The following is a 22,873-nucleotide window of genomic DNA, read 5'->3' as shown; positions in this document are numbered from 1 at the left end:
ATTATTATCCTTAGTTTATGGAGGAGGAAGCTGGGCTTAGGCCCTGGTTAGATGAATGTCCTTTGGCAAATTACTGAATATCTCTGAGTCTATTTCCTCATGTTTAGAATGGAGGTGCTAATACCCACCTTGCAGGGCTGCCATGAGGATTAAATGAGCCACATATGTGATGCACGGACACATGTTCTCTAAATGGTGAGAGTTATTTTCAATTATTCCAGGCCCCTTCTACTTGACCATCCTGGAGTGATACTGCCTTATAGTCATTAAATGTATTCTTATTGCTTTTTATTTATTTGAGAGGAGTTCTTTATTCTGTTTTAAAATTTATTTCTGCTCAGGGCATTATAATGTCAACGAATCCCTTGTGAAGCAGTCACCAAAGATATTAATGTCTTGTTTTAAATCAAAAACTGGCCGTGGATTAAAACTGACGTCGACAGGCCCAGGACCCGGTTATTACAACCCAAAAGGTCACACTGAAGTTCAAAAAAAGACTCTTATCCCGTGAGTACTGATCATCCTGATCTTTCTTCTGAAAGGTATTCTGAGGAAGGACCCGAACCTGGGGAGAAAAAGAAGGGGTGTCACAGCTTGGCAGACACAGGCCGAGTTGCTCTCCTGGGGCCCTTGTTGACACATAGCAGGTGCTCAAGAAATACTTGCTGAATACATAGTATTTACTGAGTAACTACTGTATGCCAGGAACTTAACATCTTCTTCAATGATCATTCATAACAACTCTGTTGTAGGAATGATTATTCTTACTTCATAGAGAAGGAAGCCAGGCCTCAACGAGGCTGAAAGACTTGCGTAAGTCCACACGGCTAACTTGAGATGCACCTGGGACTCAGGCTCAGGACTGTTTGGATCTTCCAACATTCCCCATGATGCTGTACTCTCCTGGTGCTGATATTATTCTATTTTTATAATATAAAATCTCCACTGGGGTGGCAGGATATACGAAAGTGGTGAAACTCTCATAGCTTTGTACTGATAGGTTAAAAGCCTAGACTTTGGAGTTGGTCAGACCTGCTAGATTTGAACGTCAGCTCTGCTATCTTCATGCTGTGTGACCATCAACACAGTGCTAACCCCTCTGAGCCTGCATGCCCTCGATTGTAAAGTGGGGATAATTTATCCGAAAGTTGCTTTCTGATTTAAAAAATATATTTGATATAGTAGGTACAAAGAGTGAGTCAATAACACAAAATTTAAAAGACAGGGATTTGTGTTACTGTTTTTAATCTCCTGTACATTTAATGTTACTTTCACCTCAGAGGCTCAAAAATTCACAAGGCTTAATATTCCTCAAATGGGTCTAGAACTTCTAGAACTAAGTGCCATTAAGGTCAGCCATCCTGTCACTCTCAACAGGATTGGCTGTTGGGAGGGCTGACCAGCAGGGCTGGGACTAAGGGTATAGCCACCTGGGAGCCTCCAAAGAGGTCAGGCAGCTGGCTGGGCACATAGCCACAGGGGGTCAGAAGGCTGGGTGGCCCGGGGAGGCTGGCAACACTGGGTCTACTCGGACCATGAGCCCAGGGCAAGGGGTCAGGGGTAAGGGAGAGAAGGGAGAGGAGCAAGACATGAGCCTGCTGAGTCCAACCCAGGACCTGGGAAGGGATTCAGACCTCGGATGGAGTCCACGAGCTGAGTCCCTTCTGCCCTTCGGATCTGGGGTTCTGCAGGTTGACCCTTCATAGGCTGCAGGACTCGGGACCGGGGCGGGAAAGTCTCCAGGAAAAGGCTCTCTCCAAACGTCAGGGACTTCCTGCCTCTGGGATGGCTTGGGCACCACTACACACAACCTTTCCCTATGCTGCCCCCAGATGGAGTGGGAGAGAGGACGGGCTTTGAGGTTAGCAGACCTGAGTGAGAATCACAGCTCTGTCTCTAGCAGAGACTTCTCCTCCCTGAGCCTCCGTGTTTCCATGTATTAAGTGGAGATAAGAACCTTATCTCATGGGGGTTCTGTGAGGATTAGATGAGAAAGTGCTTGAAAATAGCTCTCACTCTTCTTATTACAGCAGCTATTATTCTATATCCTAGAGAGGATATGTGACGATAGAGGATGCAGCTGTTTCGTGGCATGGAGGCTCAGGCCCCCACCCTGACTCTGGAAGCTTCTTCAGGGAAACGATGAGAGGAGGGTGAGGGACACTCGGTGTTTAACCGCCTTCCCCAGAGCGGTGTCATTTGGCGTGCATCCAAGTTTGGACGAGTGGTTTGAAGTAGCCTCATTTTAGGGCATTGGCATCTGTCAGTCAGCAGGCCCTGGAGGTTTCTGGTGCTGTGCTGAGGGCTATGAGGGAGCTCACATGGACAGAGCACCATCCATACCTTCAGGCTCACCTGGCAACAACTCCAGAGCAAGGCAGAGGAACGTGCCACAAAACGCCGGATCGTGTGGGCCCCAAGGTTGCATGACCACACTACCCCCCCATGGGCGCCAGCTTTCTGATGGGAGCAGTGCAGTAATGCTGGTGTGTCTGGGGGTATCTGGGGGGCACTGGCTCTCTGTGATGCTTTGTGAATGGTGGATCCTCGGTTAATAAACCTAGGAAGCACTGCATACAATCCCTCTGCCCCTGGGTGCATCACAGTATACATGAGCTTATTAAAGGCTCTGAGAAGGCCCGCAGTAAAGAGACCTGTCAAACCCAGTGTCTCTTAAACTTGGGTTCACCCTGCTGAGTGGACAGTGCCCCAGCCTCCATGGCAGGCTCTGTGGTCTGGGGCTGCTCTCAGTGCCTCCCTGGGCCTTTGTTTCTCCATGTATGAAAAGAGGGGAAATCTTTCCATTTCTCACACTCTGTGACCCCAGCTTTGCTCACCATGACACTTCGGAGAGCATACAGAGGCAGTGAACATGGGGCCAGGCAGGACCCACAGAGGAAGTCCAGTATATATTGTTGAGCTGACATGGAAAGGATGAAGTTGAGAATCTGTAATTTCATTTAAAAGCAAAGAGATAAAACTAAAGTGTGCTGTTGGTTATTCCAAAGTAGCATCCATCTGTTTATGTGGGACAATGGAGAAAGGGATATAATATAAAGAAAAGATACAGCTGAATATGATGGTATTGAAGGAGTATCCAAACTCCAGTCTCTCAAATTCAAATTCTGTTTCCTTTCCTGTGACCCTGGAGGGAAGAGAGGGGCAAGAGCACCTGAGGGCCCATCCTGGGGTTGTCAGGCCCCGGAGAAGGTCTGCGTTGTTTCCTCCCCATTGATATGTTGAGACTTTGTCTACATCAAGCCTAATCATACTCAGATCTCCGGGCGCTGCATGGGGCAGTGGTGGAGAATCTGAGAATCATCACAGTGTTTCTTTTGTGGAAGCACGGGCTGCCCAGGTGTCACACGCATGTGACAGGATGTGAGGCCTGCCCTTGTTTCTCTTGCTTGGAAGTGTGTGGCTCCCCATTCATGGGTGGTGTTCCAGTTTGCAAAAATGATATTTCGGCGCTGCTTTCTTCAGAATGCAGGAGGATGGGGGAGACGTTAATTCTCGCTGGGGTCACTGGTGCCATGTTACCGACCCCTGCTGGCCTCCTGAGCTGGGAACCGGCTGCAGAGGCCGTGGCACCGAGGGCATAAGCACAGGCAGGGAGTCAGGCCGCTGAAATTCCCGCCTTCCCCTCTCACCAGCCCTGGGAGGCTGGGGGTAGGGGTGGGGGGGGCGGGACACTTAACTCCCTGGGAATTCAAATTCATCCTCTGTGAGTTGGGGCAAGCACACTTTACAACAGGCTTGCAAGGATAAAAAAAGATGACCCACATAACTCACCAGGTCTGGCAAATTGTGAGCTTTTGACGTGCGTGATTTGTACTTTCATGGAAACGTGTGAGCGAGCCTTCTGCACTCACCTGATGTTTCTTGAGTGGCCCTGCAGCACAGATGCTGTGAGGGGCTGTAGGGTCATTGGCGTGGCCATTTCTGGGTTCCTCAGCTGAAGAACACATCACAGAGTGTCTCTTTGTTATGGCCACATTGCTGTCTCAAAAGCTAAGAGGATTTATCAGCTTCCGGGGGTCTCTGGAGGAGGCTATCAGCCAGGTTTTCACTTCTGTAGGTCTTCAGCATCCGTCACAGTGATGACTCAATGGATCAGGGTGAGTCAGGGGAAGGGCTTTTGGAGATCAGAATACTTCCTCCTAGGTGCTGCCTTCCAACTCACGCCAGCTGGGAGGTGAAACACCCACTGACATCTTTCTAACCCTTGATCTGCTTCCTGGAGTTTTCAAACCACTGGTTTTGCTCAGACACGCTGTCCTGTCACAGCCAGAGCCGAAGAATCAAGCCCCATCGGCCCCACTCCAATTTGGGTAATTACATTGGACCCACCTAAAGTTCCCCTGGGATTTTCAATTAGCTATGGGATGCTTCTTCCCAAGCAGCTGTAATCTGTCACCCACTCCCTGTTAAACAGATACCGCATTCCACCCCAGAGGCAATCGGCTGCCCTTTAATGATGAGAAAAAAATTGCCCCTTTATCCCTCCCGACCCTGGGAATCCCTGAGGCAGAGTGAATCTGTGCCTGGGAGTGTCCCGAGGGTCTCGGATGCCCTCCCCAAGTGACCTGCTGAGTTCTCTGAGACATTCATTATTCTTTGGTGATTTGCAAACAGCTCACACTGGAAGCTGCAAACACAACTTAATCCAGTTGTGGCCAACTCAGAGCCTTTGACAGATGTTTTTTTCCACGGGGCAGGACCAGGTTGGCTTTTAAAACTGGGCGATGAGGCTCATAAAAGCCCTGGTTACAATGCACTGTGGCTGCCCAGGGTTTGATTCAGTCTGACCTCAGTGATTTGCCCAGCCCCATGATGACATGGAAGGACCAGCCCTGGGTGATGATAAAACTGTCAGGCGGGGTTCAGATGCCTGGGCTCCCTTACTTGCTTCAACCCCTCTGCTTCTCTCTGCAGTTAGGCAAATGTCCTCGGGAATAGGGACCAGGGCCTCAGTGATGGATAAGACACCATCCCCTGCATTAAAGAGCTAGGCAAGTAAAAAGCATAGAAAAGTAATGTGTCTTGTGCAGAGAAGAGAAGAATGGCTACAATGTATTGAGGGGCCAGCTTCCAGCCGCTCAGAGTTTTCACAGACTTTCTACAGCTTCATCTTCCAACTCTCCCACGGGTCAGGATTGTTACATAGAGTTTACAGGGGATGCAGACTCTCCCCGGTGGTAGAGCGGAGGGTGGAATCCAGGTCCATCTGACTCCAAAACCCGTGGTCCTCTTCTATGGAGCCCAGGAAGGGAGGCGGGGGAGGGGGAGGATGTGGCCGGGGGAGTCTCCCTGGAGGAGGTGAGAAGCAAAGAGGGAATCAGAGTTGGCAGGGAAAGGAGGTGCTCCTGGCAGAAGGAACAGCACAGCAAAGGCACGGAGTCGTTGGACAACGCTGTGCTGGGTATTTCTGGTCATTTCTTTTTTTTTCTTTTGGCCGCACAGGGTAGCTTGCGGGATCTTAGTTCCCCAACCAGGGATCGAACCCGGGCCCACAGCAGTGAAAGCGTGGAGTCCTAACCACTGGACCACCAGGGAAGTCCCTGTGCTGGGTGTTTCTGGGAGGTGACCTGGGAGTTAGGCTGCATTGAGAGGCCACTGGTAGGAGTTTTCCTTTAGCTCCTCCTCAGGGCCTGTAACGGGGGTTGGTCGGAAACCCAAGCGAACAACCCAGAATTCACGGGTGGAAGGAGGCTTGAAGGTGGTCCAGGGGCTTAGCCTCTGGCTCCTTGTGGCCCAATCCCAGCCCCATGGAGCACGGCTTGTCCCTCTTCCAGGCTTTTGCCCCTGCTGTTTCCTCTGTGGGAAATGCCCCCATCTCCACCTTTTCTACCCAAAGAATTCCTGCTTACCTTTCAGAGCAAATGTTACCTCTTCTAGGGTAGATTTCCGGATTCACCCAGTTGGAATTAGTCTCTCTCACCTCTATTCTAATATTTCATGTTAAAAAAAAATGGTACCAGTAAAGCACTTGTTAATCTTCTTAACGACCCTGGGAGGCAGGTATTATTATCCACTGTTTTACAGATAAAGAAACTGAGGCTTAAGGAGATTAAGAGACTTTTCTAAGGATGCACAGCTGGTGGATGGGGAAGCAGAGATTCAAACTCAAGTCTGCCTGAGTGCAAAGCCTATAAGTTGTCACTGGTCATGATTGTCACTGGCAGTGGATTGTCAAGCCCTCCGGGGCATTCAGGGTCTGTGTCTTAGCACAGAACAGTCTGGACCCTCCAGACTGTTTGGCACAGAGCTGCACACGGGGCTGACGCTGTCCGAAGATCCAGGGAGCTGAGTTGGTGGGGCAAAGCCTCTCCTGGGCATGTGGATGGAGGGGAGGGTGAGGGACCTGTCTCACTCACTCTCAGCAAGAATCTGGTGAGACGCTGACCCCCCACCCCCACCCCCACCCCGCGCAGCTCCCTGCAGGCTGTCCCTGGTCAGGAGAGCAGACATCTCACAGTTTCCTCAAAGACTCAGGGCGACCCGGACCCATGGAGTAACCTCATGCGGTGATTGGCTCATTCCACCTCTAACTTCCAGGAATCAAGCCTGTCTCTCAATGATCAGATTTCTGAGGGTGCTCTGAAAGGGTGATGCAGCCAGAGCAAGGAGACGCCAGCTTTTATTTGTGAGGGGAGAGTGGTGGATCACACACTGTAACCAGTTCTTCCACGCAGACTAGAGGGAAAGAAAGGAGGCAACGTTTTTCCCCCTTTTCCTGTGGGCACCTTTATCCTAAATATATACATCCAAGCCATCTGTTCCTCCATCCCAAGATGTGAGCCTCTAGCAGGTTTACGATGGCTGCCAGCAGCCTCCGCTGGCAGTGGGATTGTCCACCCTGCCCCAAGGTAACTCTGGTGAGAGGCCCCCTAACCTCACTTTTCTGAGCCTCCGTTGCCCATCCAGGCAGCGGATGGTGGTGCTGCAAGGGATCGTACTAATAACACAACAGCTTTTACTGAGCACTTACTGTGTTCGGACGCTCTGCTAGGCACCTTACATAGCTTTTCTCCAGTCATCAACCCTCATATAAGGAGTGAGTGTTACTGCTCCTTGTTGCCAGGAACAGAGAGGTCCAGGGACTTGGCTGCCTGGTATTCAGACTCAGGTCTGTGTGACTCTAAAACTTGAAAATTCTCCTCTACCACAATGCCCTCCCCATCTTGCTAGTCACCAAGACTTGAGTTCCAGTGCTGGCATTACCACGAACCTGCTCTGTGACATTGGGTGACTCACTTTCTCTCTCTGGGCACCAACTTCTTAAGCAAAATAAGGATGTTGGATAAGACATCTCTAGGTCTCCTCTAGCTCTCCGAGTCTAAGAATGCCTCTGCTTCAGAAGGTGTTGGCCAAAGGGCAGCAGAGTTCCAGTGGCTGGGCATCCCAGTTCCCTCCTCTGTTTGGATGGGTTGGCTTTGAGCTGTGGTGAGTCTCCTGGGGCCATTCAAGGCTCTGAGAGATCTCTCTTTCATTTTGGTGAGAGACCTTAGAAGAAGCTTCAGATGTGAGGCAGAAGTGGGCAGCCCTTCTATTGCATGGCCAGGAGGGTAGGACATTTCCTGTTAACAATCCCAGGATTCCTGGACAACCCAGCAGACCTCTCTGAATCAAGGCCAGATGGGAGGTCACAGCTGGAAGGGACCTCAGAGGTCGTCATGTCCAACCCCCTCATTTTACAGATGGGGAGACTGAGTCCCAGAGTGAATTAGTAACAGAGTGAGGGCTCGAATACAGGTTCTCTCTTTCATTTATTCTCTCAATAACAGGCTTAAAAGACTCCCTTTCCTGAAGGGGGGAAGATAGACCTGAAAACAACTGCAATCTAAGTGGTGATCGTTATTCAGAGGTCTCTTGATTTCCAACCCAGTATTTTTCCACTCCTACATCCTGCCTTGCCAAAAAGATGTTAATAAGTTTCTGAGATGTCAGTGCTAGAATGGCCTCTAAAGATCTCCTAGTCTTGGGATAGCAAGTCCTTGGAATTTGGGATGCCTCTTTCCATTTCCTGGCCATGGCAGACATCACAAGTGGCTCACCAATGCTCTTCCCATAGAGTCCAAACGAGGCCTCAGTTCTTTACATGGAGCTCCAGCCAGGCACTACCAAGCGATCAGTGTTGGGACATGGCATCGATGCCTTCTGCCATTCCTGATTAGCTCAACGACATCCATCATCCACAACGACAAATGTACTGAGCTCTCACTTTGTGCTGGGTCCTGTCCTGACTACCGTGTTTTAGGTGTGTCATCTCCTTTAACCCTGAAAACAAGCCTACAGGGTAGGTACCGTTATGACTGCCCTTGTGCAGGCGAGAAGACTGGAGTCCAGGGTCCCCAGATCGCTAGCAGTGGAGCCGGAAGAAGAAAGAAGTCTCCCAGTGCCTCATCCAGTCCTCTTGCAAATGGCTGGGCACTGGGCAGGTCCTGGCTATGTCAAAAAACTGCCATTTCTCCAATAGACTGATTTAGTGACATCTTCCCATTTTTGTCTTTTCTGAAGGAGAAACCCCATCCTAAATTTCTCTGCCCGGCCTTTGCCTCTTCCCCCAAAGCCGCCTCTTCCAGGCCCTGGGCAGTATGAGATCGTGGACTACACGGGGCCCCCCAAGCACCTCATCTCCAGTGCATCCTTCGTGTCCAACACCAGCCGGTGGACAGTGGCGCCGTCCCAGCCAGGCCTGCCCGACCCGCCCGGCCCAGGTCAGAGGATTGCTTTCAGTGATTGTAAAAACCAAACCTGGAATTGTTTGTCATTCTTGGGCCATCAAATACCACTGATTTATAGGCTGTTTGCCAAACAGTTTACAGGGGTTAGAGTGGATCTAGAAGACTTTTCAGCTTACACTTTCAGAGTATGAAAGGTGGGTTTTTGTTTTATTTTTTATTTACTTTTTTAAGGTGAAAGGGCTCTTAGAGATGATCCAGGTCAGGGATTTATAACTGAGGACTCTGAATGTTTCAAGAGACACAAAGCTGGGCTCCAGGGGGTCTATGACCCTGAAATTGTCTGCAGATTTGGAGCACGCTGATATTATTTTCTGGGGAAAAGAGCCATAGCTTTTGTTTAAAAAGTTCATGTCCTTAAGAATGTTTAAATCACGGGTCTAGTCTGGTGGGGTCACCTCCCAGATGGGAAAGGCCCGGAGAGCAAGGTGTCATAGCCCTGCGGAGGGTGAGTGGAAGGCAGAGGCCCAGACTCTCTCCCCTCAACGCCTTGTCTGTCACAAAATAAAACAGGGCTCCACCCGAGCAGCCCTTTCAAGCCATAGAGTTACCCCCAGGATCTGCCTGAGAGCTGATGGTCTGAGGGACTTTTTCCCGTGGGTGGTCCCTGCACTCCCCTGCCTACTTGGAGCCCCTAGCTATTTACCACCCCCGACACTGGCCAGAGTTTATGACATTGGGGGATGACAGGTGTGCTGATGGGCTAGTGGCGTGGGAGGGGGAAGGTGAGAGCTGAGGTGGCCGCCAGGCCCGTGGAAGTCAGGCTCTCAATGAGCATCGCTGATGCTCCCACCCTGCGGAGGCAAAGGTGACTGAGGCTCAGTGCTGCCCCCCCGAGGCGTCCCCTTCCCTCCACACACACAGGTGAGCAAAACGTAAGGTAGGCGGGACAGGGAGAATATAATTTTCATGGCTCTGTCCTTGGAAACGTAGTGATAAGCCAATAAGATGGCAGAGGTTTGACCTACGGGTCATCTGGTCAGTCCAGGCAGAACTCAGCTTGGTCCCGCAAATGTATGAATGCCCCATGGAGTGGTGGTGCCAGGACCCCGGAGACCAGCTGGATCCTTGTCTGACCCTGTTTGGCCCAGTCCCCTAGGAGCTTTCTCCCAGCATCTTCTCCATGCGGGCACCTGGAATGCAGGTGCAGACCAGGGCCTGCTGCTGTGATCACCTAGGCCAAGGTGGGCTTCCCTGAGGGCCTCCCAGAGTAAGTACATGCAAACATCTGCCTTCTTGGCTTCCAGTGGGCGCAGATCTACCTGGATCCCTCAGCAGCTTCCTGAGGGTGTACCGGAGGCCGTGCGTGGCCCTCGTGAACACATCAGCATCGACACGAGAGTTTCCAGCCACCCCAGGTTGTGGTTCCCAAGCCCTGCGTGGTCCTGGCTGCTATTGTGATAGCTTTCAGTTTTCCCGAAATTTCTGAACTAAATCAAAGCAAAACCGCATTAAGCTGACACCTTGCTTCTATAAGAGTATTACTCTATTCATTTCTTTTCAAATTTCCTACAAAACTCTTCCGTAAATTTTCTTCTGTTAAAAAAGGTAGTGAGTTGAAGAAGGTGGGGAGCTGGAGTTCGAGTCCCGCCTGGGCCAGTTCAGAGCCGGATGACCTAGGGCCAGTCCCTCCCTCCCTGTCTCCCCACATGTCAGGTGCAGGGGTCCCGCCGGCCTCACCCGCTCCGACGCCGAGTGCCAGGACCTCGAGAATTGGCCTTTTCTCTCTCAACACTGTCTCTCTCTCCTCTCACAGCCACATACAAGCCGGAATTCCCTGGAAAGCAGTCCTTTCTCTACAATGTGGACAAGAAATGGATCCCAGTGTTGTAGTCACCTCATCCGAGCTCAAGGAGAACCCCCCGGCCACCAGCTGTCCCCCCAGGCACCCTGGACGGTCATTCAGAGAGCGCCCATCTCGTGTGTGACGGCTGATGACTTGGGACATCCTTGCCCCCTGCCTGGTGTTACAGCTGGCCTGCCGTGCTTGTCCTTGTCCTGAGCTGCCCCCTGGAGCGTGGACCCCCGCCCCACGGACCCCCGTGGATTCCTGAGCAGACAGAGCCCCCTGGGTTACTTGGCCACGTGCCCTCCAGCCTGGCTCGGCCCGCCTCCCCTCAGCCCTCAGAGCTCGTGCAGCTCAGGATCCAGGAGGAGGTGGCCGATGGCAGATGCCCCGTCTGGAAGGCTGATGTTGAGCCAGGGCTCTGGGGCCACAGGGTGGGCGGCGCAAGGCCGCAGCCCCGGCACACTCCCATGCTCTGGCCTTGACCTCCAGACTCCTCCCGGAGTTCCAGGAGCCGGGAAGGCCCACAGGCACTGTGACAGGGACCTGAAGGGGTTGCCTGGCCCTCACCCCCAGCTCAGCCTTCGTGTCTCGCCCTAGGAAGAGCATAGCAGCATCACCGTGATCATGTGAGCTCATCACCCACTTTCAGGAGAGGCCTCCACATCCATTTGTTGGCTCCGCGCACAAAGGGCAGATGTGGGCAGGACCCTCTGGGGCCAGAGCCCTGGGCACAGCGGTTCTGAGGGGTGCCTGCAGGTTCTTACTTTTGCCCGGCCTTTCCCCTTCCCTGGCCTGGTCTCCGTCCCTCCCACCTTGTGCTCAAGTTCAATATGATCTTTAACGGATCCTTTCTGGCCTGCCGAGTCAGTCCCCCTCAGCAAGAGGATGAGATTCTCAAAGAACCAAGAGGAACTGGAGTTAACCACACATCCCCTCCTTCCCCAACTATCCACTTGTCTTGGGCTTTTGTAAGTGGAAGCCTCTTGTGCCGCCTCCCTCCCCTCTGCGTGTCCCTCCCTTGCCCTTGGCTTTCTCCTTTGACTTTCCTCCGTGACTGTTAGTCCAGAACTGGTCGCTGACTGCCTCTCCCTTCAGGGAGGGGCAGGTGAGGAAGAGGGAGGGAGAAGGATGGAACAGCAGGTCCAGTTAAACAGAGTTCTCATTTCTCACAAAAGCTGGCCTTGTTGTGAACCTCAGATTCCCGCAGGTGCCCCGCTGCTTTGGGATGAGCAGGAGGCAGCCTGGAGCATGGCGCCAAGAGCGACCAAGGTCTGGACCTAAAGGTGGACACCCTGTGCTGAGTCCGCTCAGGTCCTTAGCTTCTCCTAGAGGTCAAGAGTTGGATTCGAATTTGGAGGTTCAAGGTCAAGCACTTCCAGGGTTGGGTGGGCAGTGCAAGGGAGAAAAGCAGGTGAGGCGAGAGGAGGTCCAGGAGCTGAGAAGGCTGCCCATGTAAAGGGCAGCTACCTATTGCCAGATCTGCAGAGTTTTCAAAAGAACCTGGGAATTTTTTTAATGTGAAACTTCTTGATTGGAGATGTTAACAACCGTATTTCAATTAAAAATTTTTTGTTCAGGCTAAAGGAAACTCTTCTGCTAACCATCAGTTGTCCACTTCAGCGCTAGAAATTCTGGAAGACCCCTTTAAGGCTGACACTTGAAGCTGCACCTTTCTTTGAACCCAGACTCTTGACAATAGGGCCAGACCTGAAGGCCTTGGCTTTTAGGTCCCTCTGACCCTAGGAAACCTTAGCAGGCCACTGGGCTGGAAGCAGCCAGCCCTGGGGTCACTGCAGGCAGAGGCTGGCGGGACTGCATAGAAAACAAGACAGGCCGCTCCTCCCTGGGGCAGCTGGGCTGAGCACCAGCAGATGAGGTCTGTCTCTATAGAAACCCCTCCAAGTGGGGTCAGGAAAGCGGAGACTCTGGGAAGAGGATGGCAGGGCTGCTCTTGGCCAGTCGGAATCGGGGTATTCCATAGAAGACACAGCTGGAGCTGAGGCCCTGAGCTCGGAGGGTCTGTCTGGGTTGTACCCAGCCTCTCTGAAGATGTCATAGGCTGCTCACAGCTCTGTCCAGCCCTGTGGTTCTCAAGCCCCATCTGTATGGTAGGATCACTTGGGGAGCTGTTATAGAGACTGCCCAGGCCCGACCCTCAAAGTTCTGAGGTAGGGTCTGGGCAGTGGTATCTTTTTTTTTTTTTTTTTTTTTTTGCGGTACGCGGGCCTCTCACTGTTGTGGCCTCTCCCGTTGTGGAGCACAGGCTCCGGACGCGCAGGCTCAGTAGCCATGGCTCATTGGCCCAGCTGCTCCGCAGCATGTGGGATCCTCCCGGACCGGGGCACGAACCCGTGTCCCCTGCATCGGCAGGCGGACTCTCAACCACTGTGCCACCAGGGAAGCCCTGGGCAGTGGTATCTTTATTAACATTCTTGGTGTGATTGCAAAGTGTCTAGTTAGGGTTAGGATGTACTGATAGTATTTTCCAAAATTTAATGTGCATGCAAATCACTTGGAGATCTTATTAAAAGATCTCGGGTGGGGCCCGAGAGTCTACGTATTTTTTTTAATTGAGATATAATTGAAATACAACATTGTATTAGTTTTAGGTGTGTTTCTAACAAGCTCCCAGGTGATGCCGATGCTGCTGGCCCATGGGCCACACTTAGAGCAGCAAAGGTCTAGTAAATACACCTAATTGTGGAACTCTTCGTCTGGCCCTCCATGTGTTCATCCAACTGCCTGTCAACGTATCTATCCTTCCCTCCCTCCCTCCTTCTTTCTCCTCATTATTTCATTCCCTCACTCCTACGTTCCTCATCCATCCTTTTCTCCCCTCACTCACTCGCCGTCTACCGTGCAAAGCTACCTGCGGGCAGGGGATGGCAATTCCTCCAGCCACCAGCTGCCTTTGTAGTGATCCCTGTTTGGAAAGGACTTACCTTCACTCCTTTCACCTTTCCACTCTTTGGAGAAGGACAACCCCGGAATGGCTGCTGTAGGGCTCAGGAGCTGCCCTTTGCTCCCCGACCTTCTCTGAGGGCAGGGCAGAATTTCCTCAAGCCTTTCAGAGCTCTCTTTGCTTGAGGTCCAAATGGCCTTCCTAGCCATAGACGGCCTCATCTGTTGTCTGTTCATGTGGAGGGTAGAGAAATGGGCCCTGGCATCTTGGCTGGAGGCCGTGGGTGGAGGTGGATGTGGAGCTGCAGGCCCCACCCCTGAGCTCGGCAGCAGGCTTTGCACTGGTCCCCATAGTTCCCCGTGTGCATTAGTCCAGCCAGACACTGGCAGGTTGCAAAGGCAGCAAGGCCTATGGAATGACGGCCATAGAGCAGTGGTTCTCGACCTTGAGTGCACATTGTAATCACCTGGGGGGCTTTAAAAGTACTGAGGCCTGGGCCCCAACCCCAGAAATTCTGATTTAATTGCTGCAGGGTGTGGTCTGGGCAGTGGGGATAAAAGCTGCCTAGGTGATTCCCATGTGCAATCAAGGTTGAGAAGATCGTCTTCCTGCTTCTGGCAGCTCTGGAAGGAAACGAACAGACGCGGAACGCCTCTGCGTGCCTGGCCGCGTGCTGATACTCTGCATACGCTCTGCCATTTCACCCTCACGCAGCACCCAGGGTGACGTAGCAGCGAGGCCCGGAGTAGGCAGAGCAGCTCTGGGTGCTCCATGGGGTCACTCCAGCAGTGCCAGGCAAGCTGTATTGGAGTCAGAGGCCACAGGAAACATCAGTAATACTGACCCTCTCGTCAAAGTTTTGATATTTTATCATGTTTTTTTGGCCTTAATTTCAAAAAGCATTGCATTGGACTGTGAATTAACTTGATTACTGAGCTCTTTGGCTCCTCTTAATTTTGCGCCTGAGGCTAGGGCCTCACTTGCCTGACCTGAGTCCTGGCCACAGGGCCTTGGGGATTAAGACTCTAGACCTCCTGTCAGAGCCGGAAGGCCCTTGGAGACATCCACGGTTTTCATACTTCTTTAAGTTTAGTTCAGACAAAAGTTAATATGAGAAATCTTAGTATGTAAACAAAGGAAAGCAGAGCTGCTATAACTGAGTCTGGGGAGGATGCCCAAGGGCTGCCTGCTATCTCCTCCCCCACATTGTAGGGGCTTTTGAGACCCACCAGTGAACCCTGGGGCTCCAAAGATTGTAGCTACCTGATGACCCATTTTACAGCCCCGCCCCTTTTACAGCCAAAGAAGCTGAGGACTAGAGCTGGTGGTGTGCTGGTAAGCCAGAAGGGACGAGGGAGGGAGGAAGCTCTGATTTGCCGTTTGTTCTCTAGGGAAAATAAGGCCTTGATTTGTAGCATTTGTCAATTCCTGTGGTGTAAACACTCCCTCCAACATACCGACAGGACGTCACTGACCTCAGAGTCGGGGAGAGATGGCTGGATCGCGTCTGTGAGCGGGTAGGAGCCGGCAACAGGAAAAGTGAGTTGGTCGAGAGCATGGGGGCAGGACTGGCAGGAGAGCGCGGTCACACGGCCAGAGTCAGTGATCCTGACGTCATAACGTTCAGCCTGTGGGACCACACAGGACGGGCCACACAGGACAGGCTGGGCATCAGGACTCGGCTGCCTTCCACGGTGGCACCTCTGCTTCACCAGGGCCCAGCACTTACTAGCGCCCTTCAAGTTCGAGGCAAACCACTTATAGGATAGAGAAGGAGAGAGGCCTTGTTTACTTTCACCCTCTCCTTCTGGAAGACTTTCACAAAAGGAACTAGTGTAGCATTTGAAGTAATACATACATAGAATTTTATTACTGAATACCATACGAGTATACAAAATGCATAACTGAATAGCAGCTAAAAAAAATAATCCAAGAAATGTGAAATACACATTTTTTGAAATGATAAAAACGCATCCATGAAAAATATAAAATGTTGCATATATATACAATATATACTTATATATATATAAAACATAAATGAAAATTGTAAATAAGAAATGTATACAGTAGTGAGCAGGCATGGCAGTCGTTTTACACCGAGGCCACTTTGTTCCAGTCGGTCGGCTCTGACTGCTGTCTAGTGTTGAGGAAGTACATCTATGAGGAGAGTGTATCCACTACAGTGTCTTTTAAAAGTCATTTGCACTGAAAATCAAGTGTTTTCAAGTTAACTAACTGACCAAAGGGTGAGGACTCATTGGTCTGAAGTTGATGGAAGAGTCAAGTCAGCCTGTGGAGACAGGATCCGCTTCCCGCATCCGAACGGCAGCCTGCGGGAGAGGGGCTGTAGAGCAGGTCTTGCGAGGAGGGAACAGCCTGCTGGGCTTGTTAACCAACGTGACGCTGTCCCTGGCCGGGCAGGCTCTGGCCGGAAGTTCAGAGAATAGATTCAAGCACAAGATGAGGGTTCGGATCAGGACACCTCCCAGGTCCCCTCCTGGCCTTGACGTCTGTGGGTCTGTGACTTGAGGGCCTCTTCCCTCAGGGAAGGCATTCAGGTAACAGCACGGAGGCAGGCGGAGAGGTTGTGTGTGGCGGGGGCCACTGCCCAGCTGCTCCTTGCCTGCAGTCCACTCCAGGAGGCCTGAGGCGTGGGGCTCAGGGCTCACAGCTCCGTGAGGACGACCTGAACCCCGCCGTCCAGCTCCCCCGCGTCCAGCAGGAAGGCCGCGTGGTTGCTGTAATGCTGAATGATGTTGTTGTCCATGTTGACCAAGATTCTGGAAGGGAAGAGAAGGTGTGTGTAGAATGGGCTGGGCCCCTTGTTTACAGGGCCTCTGAGTAAAGGGGGACTGTAGTGGTTGCCACCTACCGGGTGCCCCCAGCACTTCAGGCACCTCTTGGACTTTCTCTCTGATCCTCATAACAACCCACAAGGGGAGCACTCACCGTCCCACTTTACGGGGGAGGACACACTTCCCAAGTGGCCGAGCCCAACTCAAACCCAGGCCTGCTGGCGGCCACGCCCACCTACTGCACCACATCGCCTTTCCTCAAACACACGAGCGTGGACACCTTTGAGCAACCGGCACAGCGCGCCTTAGTCGCCAGGCCGGGCCGGGCCCTCGGACGCGGAGCAGGAGTTCAAGTGCAGGAGGTGTGGCAGGTGGGCCCGTGAGGGTCGGGTTCAGCAGGAGGCTGCGATGTGTCACTCGGATGTGCCCGCCGGACCCACAAGCAGGTGCCACGCAAGGCCCCCTCGGTTTCACCCCAGGAAGCTGAAATCTCAGGGATGGCGTCGTGGACTTGAGGGGCTTGGCTGTCTCTCCCCCCACAGTCTTCAGGCAAGGACCTGAGCCAACCTGAGAGGGACAGAGCCTCCGTGCATGTGGCCCTCTGCAGAGGGTCAAAGCCACAGTATAGCCAAGGGCACTCCTATAGGAGCTGCCTCCCCAGTGAAGGACCCACCGGGCTGTGACCTGTCCTGAGCACAGCAGCTTCCTCTTTGTAATGGGGGCGGGTGCTTTCCTCCATCCACCCCTCCATCCACTTCACCAGCATCTGCTGAGGTCTTTCCATATTCAAGACCTTGCTCCAAACAAAAACAAGGGCCACATAGAGATCCTAGGTCCCGCCCTCCAGGAGTTTTGAATCTACCAGGGCCCGGGAGAATGGATCCTTATAACCGTATTACCCAGCTCATAGATGGGGTACCTGAGCAAAGTCATTTGCCTGGGATCACACAGTTAAGAGAGGGCAGAACTGGAATTTGAATCTTGACTTTTGTCTCTTTCCACTGCATTATTTTTTTAGAAAAAAAAACAACAACAAAACCCAAAACCCTATAATTATAAGCTAGGAAGTGGCATATAAAAGGAAGGCAAAATCCAGGGCTGGGGGAGAGTTCAAGATAAGGCAAGATTATTTAAATGGGACAGGAGGGAGGGCGGTGAGAATCCCAGACTACTACTCCTGGCAGGTAGCCAGCCGTCTGTTTTCCCCGGGGACCCCAGGAGAGGCAGTGGCTTTGTCCCCCCACCCGAGTCCCCCAGCTCAGGATGTGTAATGGAGACAGCAGTGGGCTGAAGCCTACGGCCCACGTCCAGTCGTCTCTGCAATAGCATCAAGCAGCTGCTGCTTTCTGGAAGGAGGTCTGGGCTCAGGCTCCGAGGCCTGGGTGCTGACTGCCAGCATCTAATTATAAGATCCTGCTTCCTTGGGTCCTGTGTGCAGTTCCTTCATTCCACAGAGGGATCTTCGTCTGGGGGCTGCCGGCTGGGAACGGACCAGAGGAGACCAGGGCTGGGGCAGAGGGGTGGGCGGTTTGTCAGTGTTGGTGCTTTAGTTAGTCTCCTCCTATAGTGGCATTTACTGAGTGCTTTAGGTGCCAGGCACTAAGTGCCCTACGTGCACTAACTTGAAGGCCTACTCTCAGGCAGGGCCTCCCAGAAGGCCCAGAGCGCATGCCCTCGCACAGGGGATCCCAGACAGGCCCACAGACCCTTTCCTCTCAGAGGTCAATGACAACCGGGCCCTAGAGGCAGGGGCTTGTCAGGAACCGCTGTCCCAGAATGTGGGCCTCCTGTCACTTGCCAGCTTCTGGCTGTCTTCTGTCCTAGTTCGCATAGAACCCCTGGCCAGCCGCCAGCAAAAACAATGTATTTGTTAATCTTTCAAGCACACTCAGTGGTGCTTGTAAAGCTGATTGTATCTACCTTTGTCCAGAGGACTTTCTGGAGGGTTCTGTGAAAATAAACGAGGCCAGTGATTACAATTTCCTGTTCCTCAGATGAGGGAAGCAGCAAATGAGCCTGCCTCTGCTCTCCCGATAGGTTTTTTGGGGGATTCTTCTCATTTAGGCATCGCAGACAATACTAGGCCTGAGGTTTCATGGCTGGGGTGTGTATGGGGTGCGGGTGCTTCTGAAGGGCCGCTGGGTGATGCCCTGGGCTATGGAGCTGGGCAAATATAAATCTGCTGGCCTGGCCACAGCCTTTATTTGCACATTGCTTAGCGGTTAAGGGAACAAGCAGGAGGCAAGATAAAACAGTGGGTGCCTGCGTGGGCTTTAGACAGGCCATGCTTCCTCCTGCCATTACTAACTCTGTAACCCTGGGACTATCCCGAACCCCAGTTTCCTCATCTGTAGAAATAATCATACCAAATTCAAATGGTCAACGAGATGATGCTTGGGAGTTACTTAACCCAGCGCTTGGCATGTAGGAAGTGCTCCACAAATGGAAGTTATTATAATTATAGTTGAAATATCTGGCTGGGGCTTAAGGGAAAGACTTGCAACTCAGCCAGTGGGGCTATGGGGCATCTTTGTGCGCAGTCATACACAAGGCATTTCCCAGCCCCTCAGCGCAGCCTGAGGTGGGATCTGTGAGAGAGGACGGCGGTGGCAGGTGGGGTGGCAGTCAGGGGGTGTGGACACTGGCACCAAAGGGGAAGTGGGGCTGGGCTTGTCTGGGCAAAGCAGAGCCTGCCCTCCGCTATGAGGTGGATTCCGCTCCACAGAGCATGTGAGCTCCAGTTCCCAGTTTGAAACCGAAACTTGGAAGGAAAAAAATACACAAAGAACCCTAGACATTCATACAACCAAAACCAAACGATCCTTTCCCAGGGGCTGCAGGGCTGCACACCTTCCCCCCACCGCCGGCCCTTCTATGGGAGGCTGGGTGGGAGCCAAAAAGGGGAGGGAAGGAGGCCTGTCTGTGAGGAAGGAGGTGGCCCCTGGGCCTGACTGGATGGGCCCTTAGCTTGAGTACAAAACATGCCTCATTTTGCAGTCCCCTGAAAGAAGAGCCACAGACAGTAGCCCCAGGGCAAAGCCTGAGCACCTTCCAGGAAGAGCCACGAAGAGTAGCGGGACTTAGTCTCAGGCTGTCTGGAGCTGGAGGATCAGTCCGAGCTGTTCGGGGGCAGGGAGGGGCTGTGGGTGTTTCCCAGGGCCCTAGTCCAGGGTCCTCTAGGCAGGGAATGGCAGTCACAATTCCTCACTGCACAGGGGCCCCCATGCTGGGCTGGTGAAGTGACCTATGCAGCAAGGGCTGCATGCAGAGGCCCAGCTCACTGGCTCTGACGGGGGTGGAAGCCTGGGAGGGCCGTCACCATGTGGCCCTCCAACTGCACCCCCCCATGCCACCCCTGCCAAGGAGAGATCTCCTGGGCAGAGAGCAAAGGCTACTGTGGTCCTTAGCACTAATCCTCTGGAGCCCGTGGCAGGCGGCAGTCACTGCCCGGCCCCCTGGAAGGTAAAGCTTTACTCCCTCCTGCCTCATCCAGACTTGAAGATGGAGGAGGCCTGTGGAGCATCCCTGGCTGGGCTCCCTCAAAATGACGTCCAGGGGGCTTCCCTAGTGGTGCAGTGATTGAGAATCTGCCTGCTAATGCAGGGGACACGGGTTCGAGCCCTGGTCTGGGAAGATCCCACATGCCACAGAGCAACTAGGCCCGTGAGCCACAACTACTGAGCCTGCGCGTCTGGAGCCTGTGCTCCGCAACAAGAGAGGCCGCGATAGTGAGAGGCCCGCGCACCGCGATGAAGAGTGGCCCCTGCTCACCGCAACTAGAGAAAGCCCACGCGCAGAAACGAAGACCCAACACAGCCAAAAATAAATAAATTAATTTAAAAAAAAAATGACGTCCAATCACAGCTCCCTTCCCAGACTCATCGCCAGCCATTTCTTTCTCGGACCCTCTGATTCAGCCGGTAGCAACTCTGCTGGGCCCTTCTGCTTCTGTGCCTTTACTCCACTGCTCCTGCCCCTCTGAACGTTGCTTATCACCTCTGAGCCTCAACTTCCCTATCTGTAAAATGTGTGTAATGGTATCTACCTCATGGTATGGCCGTGAGGGTTAAATGAGATAAGCTTAGCCTAGTATGTGGCATGTAGTAGGTGGTTAAATGATGATAGTCACTATCATCATTACCATTAGAGTCAAATGACTTGGTTACCTTGGTTATTTCTGACATGTGGCCCTGTGCTTCCCTCTCCCCCTGAGTAGGTGGTGTAACGAGGACCCTTGCATCTGTCTCCCACTCCTTTCCTTCCCAACAGTGATCAGTGTCTGGTCTCTGCAGGTGGCCTTGGCCTGATAGGGCACTCTCCACCCCAACTCCACATCGCCTCTACCTCTCCACAAAGCCAAGTACAAACACAGCTCAGCTCCGAGCAGCAGGCCTCTGCCAGGCAGGGCGAACCTGCTCGGAGCTCCCTGAGCCAACGTTTTAGAGGGAAAGGGGCAGCGTGGGGGTGTGAGGAGGGAGAGCTGTGCTGGGCACTTACCCCCGCTTGCATTTCTTGTAGACTTTGTAAATGTTCTCCTCAGGGAACCCATACTTCTCAGAGATCTGGAAGAGGATGACAGGAGATTCACCATCTGCTGCCAAAACTGGGTTTATACCAGTCTTTTCTATCATGATTTTTAATTTCCTGATTATAAAAGTAATATATACCCGTATTGTAGAAAAATACAGTGAAGAAAATTATAACTCATCCGTAATCCTGTATCCCAGAGATAAACACTAATAACATCTGAGTGTATTCCTTCCTGTCTTTTGGCCATATACATGGGTATTTTTATATCCCACGTAGATAGTTTTACTTATCATTGTATGTTATAAGCCTTCCCATATCACAACAAACTCTTGACCAACAGCATGTTTAGTGGTTGTAAACTATTCCAAAGGTCATCTGCCATTTCCCTCAATCCTTGCCTATCATCAGACATTTGGATTGTTCCAGTGCTGAGGGCTCCCCACTCACCAGCTAGCTGACCAGCTGTGCAAACCTCTCGTGGAGATGGAAATGGTGCCTAGCTCACAGGGTTGTTGACAGAATTAAATGAATTGGTCTATGTAAAACACTTAGGACAGTTCCTGGCATGTACTAAATAAATGTCAGTACTCAAATAAATGGTCATTGTTACTTCAGAAGTGGTGCAACAGGGATGCTCTTGTCCTGTTGTGTGGGCGGGGAGGGGTGGGTAACCCACTTACCCTTTCTAGCAGGAATTATTTACCCCATTTGATGGGTGAGGATGCTGAACTTGAAGAAGATAAGTTATGCACCCAAGGCCTAGCCTAGAACCCAGATTTCCTGCGCCCATCACATCCCAGAACATTGGAGCTTAGTCTACAAGTGAGGAAATTGCAGCTCAGAGGCCTCAGCGACCTGGCTGAGCTCACACAGTCAGCCCATTTCTCCCCAGACCTCCTGAAGTCTCCTGTGGGGCAGACAGACTGGTCTGGTCCCAGTTCCACCACCTGGGGTTGCAGAACTCTGAACAAGTCACCTTACTTCATGGAGCCTCAGTTTCCTCATTTGAAAAATGGGTGCCAGGATGGGATGTACACACAGGTGGTTCTGCACAGGAATTGAGACGGTTATGTCAAGGGCCCGGCCCAGTGCCATCCCTGGGGAAAGCTCGGTCAAATGCTGCTGGTTAGTACTACTGGCTGCCTTGGAGCTGCAGGGAACGGCAAGCAACAAGCTTCAGGTGGAGGTTGTCCTCTCTGGGCCTTTCAGGAAGAGGAGCCGATTCAGCTCCTCAGCTGGTCTCTGCCTTGACAGAGGTCTCTCCAGGCAAGAAAAGTTCTTAGACTACTTATCTTAATGGCAGGCAATGTGGCTAGAGGCTATCAGGAAGATCTCAAGTCAGTCTAAGCAAGAACTTAGGAGCTTTCTAACTATATGTTGTACAAAGACAACTGCTTTGTGTGGCTGCCCCAAGAGCGATGAGCTCTTCATCCCTGAAGAATGCAAGTCAAGAGAGGGCACCCACTTGGAAGAGCTAATGAGGAGAGAGCTTGGGCACCAGATGGGGAGCTGACCCTTTAAGGTACCGTCCAACCCAAAGATTCTGAGTCTGTATTCTAGTGACATTAATGGCCTTTTGTGAGCCCAACTTCCCGGGGCTGGTGCCAAGCAGGGCTGATGCTATGTGAAGAGAACAGGATAACATAGCCGAGTGGAGAGAGCTTGGGCTAGAACCTCAGCTCTGTCACTTCTAAGTTACCTTGGCAAGTCACCTGACCTCTGGGAGGCTATTTCCTTATGGGAAATGAGGAGATCATTAATAGTACCCACTTTTCAGGGTTGTTAAGAGAATAGGGTGAGCTAGCAAATGCAGCATGCCTGACAAGATGCCTGACACATAGTGGGTCTTCAATAAAAGGCAGCTATGTTATCACTTGATTCATTTTCCCTTCCCCAACCTGACATCTTAGAACCATCAGGCTTTTCTGTGTGGTTCGACCTTGAAACACAGCTGGCCCTGGTGGAGGCTGTGTTTGCTCAATTTTTAGCTGAACCACAAAGCTGCTGTGGATTTTGTTCAGGGCTGTTTCACCTGCTCTCTGGCGGTTTGGGGGGTTGGGGAAGGTCTCCTTGCCCAGACACCACCTTCAGCCGCCCCAGCCAGCGCCCCCCG

General features: G+C 52.2%; 2 protein-coding genes across 2 annotated transcripts in view; one reads left to right on the top strand and one right to left on the bottom strand.

The window, feature by feature from the left end:
* The window catches only part of STPG1 (sperm tail PG-rich repeat containing 1), a 51,911-nt gene extending 41,288 nt beyond the window's left edge, over positions 1 to 10,623 (top strand). Inside the window, exons 8-10 of the mRNA XM_082613293.1 lie at positions 342 to 507; positions 8,521 to 8,720; positions 10,501 to 10,623. Coding sequence (XP_082469419.1) covers positions 342 to 507; positions 8,521 to 8,720; positions 10,501 to 10,577 — 443 coding nt within the window. The 3' untranslated portion in view covers positions 10,578 to 10,623. The remainder of the gene's footprint in view (positions 1 to 341; positions 508 to 8,520; positions 8,721 to 10,500) is intronic.
* Positions 10,624 to 10,868: 245 nt separating this feature from the next.
* GRHL3 (grainyhead like transcription factor 3) overlaps positions 10,869 to 22,873 on the bottom strand; it is a gene marked incomplete at both ends in the record, with an annotated part of 31,206 nt that continues 19,201 nt past the window's right edge. The window contains 4 exons of the mRNA XM_082612114.1: positions 10,869 to 11,063; positions 14,893 to 15,063; positions 16,122 to 16,215; positions 20,728 to 20,792. Coding sequence (XP_082468240.1) covers positions 10,869 to 11,063; positions 14,893 to 15,063; positions 16,122 to 16,215; positions 20,728 to 20,792 — 525 coding nt within the window. The remainder of the gene's footprint in view (positions 11,064 to 14,892; positions 15,064 to 16,121; positions 16,216 to 20,727; positions 20,793 to 22,873) is intronic.

This window comes from Mesoplodon mirus, assembly GCF_964341445.2.
Source record: "Mesoplodon mirus genome assembly, chromosome: 3".
In the NCBI taxonomy this organism is placed as follows: domain Eukaryota; kingdom Metazoa; phylum Chordata; class Mammalia; order Artiodactyla; family Ziphiidae; genus Mesoplodon; species Mesoplodon mirus.
The sequence above is the reverse complement of the archived record's forward strand: the minus strand, read 5'-3'. Positions and strand labels throughout refer to the sequence as shown.